The sequence below is a fragment of the Diplotaxodon limnothrissa genome, linkage group LG20 (assembly GCF_057381915.1).
Source record: "Diplotaxodon limnothrissa isolate DT_005_m linkage group LG20, D_limnothrissa_male_GT1.1, whole genome shotgun sequence".
In the NCBI taxonomy this organism is placed as follows: domain Eukaryota; kingdom Metazoa; phylum Chordata; class Actinopteri; order Cichliformes; family Cichlidae; genus Diplotaxodon; species Diplotaxodon limnothrissa.
Genome location: NC_140615.1, coordinates 18,322,330 through 18,326,642, shown reverse-complemented (window position 1 = coordinate 18,326,642; position 4,313 = coordinate 18,322,330). Strand labels below are relative to the sequence as shown.

At 38.2% G+C, this 4,313-nt stretch overlaps 1 protein-coding gene across 1 annotated transcript; it reads left to right on the top strand.

The window, feature by feature from the left end:
• The first annotated feature begins 235 nt into the window (after nucleotides 1–235).
• On the top strand, nucleotides 236–3,996 carry LOC146610775 (uncharacterized). The gene is made up of 4 exons (XM_085344192.1): nucleotides 236–334; nucleotides 864–920; nucleotides 1,267–1,359; nucleotides 3,598–3,996. Exons 1-4 carry the CDS (start codon nucleotides 236–238, stop codon nucleotides 3,994–3,996), a joined length of 648 nt encoding a protein of 215 aa, XP_085200318.1.
• The last annotated feature ends 317 nt before the right edge of the window (nucleotides 3,997–4,313 follow it).

Below are 4,313 nucleotides of genomic sequence, written 5' to 3'. Positions count from 1 at the left end.
GTAATTAATGGGACCTTTAGTCATTACTTACATATATATGTTGTTGTGAAATGAAAAATCAAGTTCATAAATACTGTTAGACTTCCTAATTGAAATTTTTATTTTATTGAGTTCGGGTGACTCATAAATTATGCCTCTTTACTCAATATATAATCGTGATTTGTCTGAATTTAAAATCTTCTTTTAATCAAAAAACAATATAATTTTAAGTTCTGTCGATGTAAAATACAACTTGATGACGTGTAAACAGCTCACAGTTCCCTTCTTCTACACAAGCGGACATATTCAACAGCACGTGTTCAAGGTTTATCAAGAGCTGTGTTCGTCGCGAACGGTGAGTAATTTTATGCGAAATTACACATATCTGCAGTTGCTCTGGATTTTGTTAGTTTACTGTAAAACAACGACGTAACATACATAACATACATCTTAGCTTGCCCCCGCGTTTGTGTGTTTTAATATACACACAGCAGCTAATTCCGCGATAGCATAAATTGTTGGGCTCTTTTTGGAAAATTTAACACTGATGTTACTCTAATGCAGACCACTGTAATTGTCTTATAATTTTTAAAAGATAGCGGACGTTGTTAGCCCCGGCGCAAACTACTATGCTAACGTAGCTAGCCAAGCTAAGTTGTGTTCACTGTGATTTTATTTTTGAAATGTGAAATTTATTTTTTGAAGGGAAGCATTTTATGTTAGTAATTGTTAAGAAACGCTCCTAAATTTTCGTAACGTTACGGGGTGAAGTTCAACCCCATTGGCTTCTGCGCAGGAAGTGCGGTCGCCATTAGTCCGGTGTGTCTGTTGACCGCTAAGAATCTCACTGAAATATTCAGTTACTTTGCTGTGTTTCTTGCCAGGACAAAGGCTCAAACCATTATCTTCTCCTGGTATCGAATACCAAGGGACCTTCTGAAGTAAGCTTTAACAAGTAAGCTTGAATTGAGTAATTCAGAATCATGAGGTATGGATTGGCCTTGTAAAATCTGTAAATTTGCAACCTCCACTAAGGAAGAGCTGATGAAACATTATAGGTTACGCCATATCCCCAGTATACAGCCTCTGCCATGTCCTTACCTAGATTGTTTTTGTTCATTTAAGTCATGGGGTAGCCTAAAATCACACATATCAAGGAAACACTCAACTCACTCAACAATGAGAACCTCTGAAATACTCAGTTTCTGTTGCCAGTTCTGTAATGTGGGCACATTTTCCACTGAAAAAGAGTATTTTGAACACCTTCTATTTTTTTCTATCAATCAGGACAACACAGTTGAAAAGCGCAGAGAAATTGCTATTCGCTGCCTTATAGTCTATCTTGGAGAGAAGGAGGAGGATCTTTTCAAACAATACAGTGTAAGTACTTGAGTTGGTTTTTAATTTTTTGTTTAGTTTTGAATGCATGTCTCTGTTGGGTCTTTGTGTTTTGTTCATTGGATTTTCTGTTCAGGGTTGAGTATTTAAGTCATTCAGTGCCATAGACGTCTTTAGACGTCAAAATGAATCCGAACGCTCAGTGCCATAGACGCCTCTTGAGCTTTTTATTGAATTGAGAAGGTGGTGGAGTTGATTACATGGATAAAATCCCACCAGCGTGACAGTCGGCTCTACTGAGAACGAGTATTGTGGCGCGATTTTTGATCCAGCTCGTCATTTCGAGCTTGAGGCCCGCAGCCTGACGTCATGGTTTTTCTAGCGATTCCAGTGAACATGAACCGGATTTATCTCCTGTTAGAAACTTCTGAAGGCAGCAGGGACCAGAATAATGAACGATTTGCTGCATAAAACACACAGAACACAGAACCGATAGCCGGGTGGGGGGTGAACAGACTAAGTCGCGCACTCACTTGTGCACATGCGGGAGTAACACACACACACAGACTCTCTGAATCATAAATTAGTCGCTTTTTTCTTATATATTTTTCAAATGTTGAAATTGTCTATAAACAACTATTTTTATACACAAAATAATCTGCCAAAAGTACATTTTTACAGGTGATTTTTTTACTTCATAGTAGTAAAACATAGTTGAGATGTTGCATGAATCATTGAAACACGAAATATTTACATCAAAGTCACTGATCTGCTAGAAAAACCTATTTACACAAAGCGCTTTTGATCCAGAAACAGGTGTTTTGTCATGAAAGTTTCTCTTTTCTACTGCAGATTTCTAAATAACAGAGATAGAAACATTTTTTTTTGCTGCTGAAAGAAGAGAGACTCATTTTTGTCATGGTGGTTTCAGAATTCACATAGTCATAGAACAAAATATTCTGTGAGCCTTCAAAATCAGTGAAAAACCTAAATATCTCTGGCACTGAGGGGAGTATGAAATCTGAGAGTGGCTGGCACTGAATGAGTTAAGGGACATTCCAACCCTAAGTGAAGATATGTCTATTGCCATGTATAAGTGAGAAAAAAGCATTTCAGAATTACAATCCGAAGATGTTTATTGCCATTGTCATTGAACATAATTTGCTGAATAGAAACCTGTTTCCGTGATAAGGTGCAACATAAACACACAGGATAAAAAATTTTGTAGCCAGCGCAGTCATTTTCCTGATCTGGCAGCAGAGCATAAACAATGGAAGTGAATGGCAGGTACCAGCATTTTGTGTTCAAAAGTGATTAAAATCACTCAATAATGATACCAAGTATTCCTGGGGAGCTCAACAATCATGCTGACTGCAAATGAAAAGTATGAATTGACATGAAGGATTTTCAGGAGCCGATTTAGACTTGGGACTACATTACGACAGAGCACTGCTGTAAGCCTCCACATGGTTATAACACAGCAGTTGAAGCCACTGCCGACCAGTGTCTATAAACCAACATGCTATTTGTGCAATATTTCTTCAACAAATCAACGACCCATCCATTGTTACTGCAGCTGCTTGTATAGTAGTGGCTGTGTGTGTTTGTTTATGGAAGCTGGAGACTTTTTCAACTGTTGCGTTATATCCATGCACCATGCAGTGGATGTTTACAGCGGTGTTTGTCGTAACTGCAATGTAGTCTCAAGTCTAAATCAGCTTCTGCAAATCTTCCGTGTTACTTTTGCACTTTTCATTTGCCGTGAACATGATTACTGAGCTCCCAAGAAATATTTGTTTTCATTACTGTTTTCATTTTTGTTAGTCATTTTAATCACTTTTGCACACAACATGCTAGCACCTGCTATTCACTTCCATTGTTTACGCTCTGCTAAAGCAAATGGATTGCTTTCGGATCAGGAGAATTAGTATGCTGTTTACAAAAGGCTTGTTTCTCACTTTCTAACTGTGGCAATATGTCAATAGATAAAATTTCACTTAGAAGTGGAATAACCCTTAAAAATGATTTATTAGATTTTCTTTTCAAAGTGGAAAAACAAAACTGTGAAAAACAAGACATTTTTTATTTTAAACGTTGGATTATGGTTTAATTTAGCTTTTAAAAATTACAGAATGACAAAGTAAAATCACTGAAAAACACAAAAGACAACCTGTTTTAGCTTATTTTCCTACCTGTAGTAGTTCATTCCCTTATGCACGTCATCCTGAAGTGCTTGAGCTATGTATTTTATACATCCTAACATTTAATTTCTCCTACAAGGATGAGGAGGAGCTCAACGCAGACCTTGCAATGCAAATCATGAAGATTGCTATCATTGGTCATGGGCCTGCAACCATCATCGTTGAGGGATCCAAGATCCTGGAGAGGATTGATGTTGCCAGATCCTGTGCTTTGATGATGGGAGTAATCTACGCTCTGAACCTTACCTATCCCAAGCAGCTGAAATTTACCTTTGAGGTATTTCAAAAGCTATGCCTTGAGCTTGATGGACAAAAAGCCAGCTCTAAAGTAATGAATCTTAAGTTTGGTATTTTCCAGAGCAGACTTGATAGACCATTCGTGAGTGAGTTTCACAAAAACCTTATTCCTGCATTTCTGGTACTACTTCATTGTGTTTTACTAAATTTTAAAGCGCTGTTCTTAAGTCTTCTGAGTTAATGTTTTGCCGTGTCTTAAATGCTGTTATTTGCACATTTTTAAGGAATCTGTTTAATTTCTCCCATGACCTGTGTTCTGAGGGTATTGGTGTGTTTTAAAGTTTGTGTAATGCCCTCTTTAGCAGAGTTGGCTGGTGACTGACACCCAGCCTCTGGGGAGGCCCTAGAGGGAGCAACTGTCTCTGAGATGGCCAGCTTAAGTGAACCAGCTAAAGTTTGTGTGAAGTGTGTTCCCTGCTTGTAATGAGGCTGTGAGGATGATGGCTGGGTAAATGAGTGGGCAGACAGCTGAACTGGTGGCAACAGAGCTATAGGCAG

Excerpts from the sequence above, each read along its gene's own strand:
- LOC146610775 (XM_085344192.1), top strand. The coding sequence starts at position 236 with ATGACGTGTAAACAGCTCACAGTTCCCTTCTTCTACACAAGCGGACAT. Across the intron at positions 335-863 it reads AGCTGTGTTCGTCGCGAACG|GACAAAGGCTCAAACCATTA; the intron begins GTGAGTAATTTT and ends GTTTCTTGCCAG. Across the intron at positions 921-1,266 it reads ATACCAAGGGACCTTCTGAA|GACAACACAGTTGAAAAGCG; the intron begins GTAAGCTTTAAC and ends TCTATCAATCAG.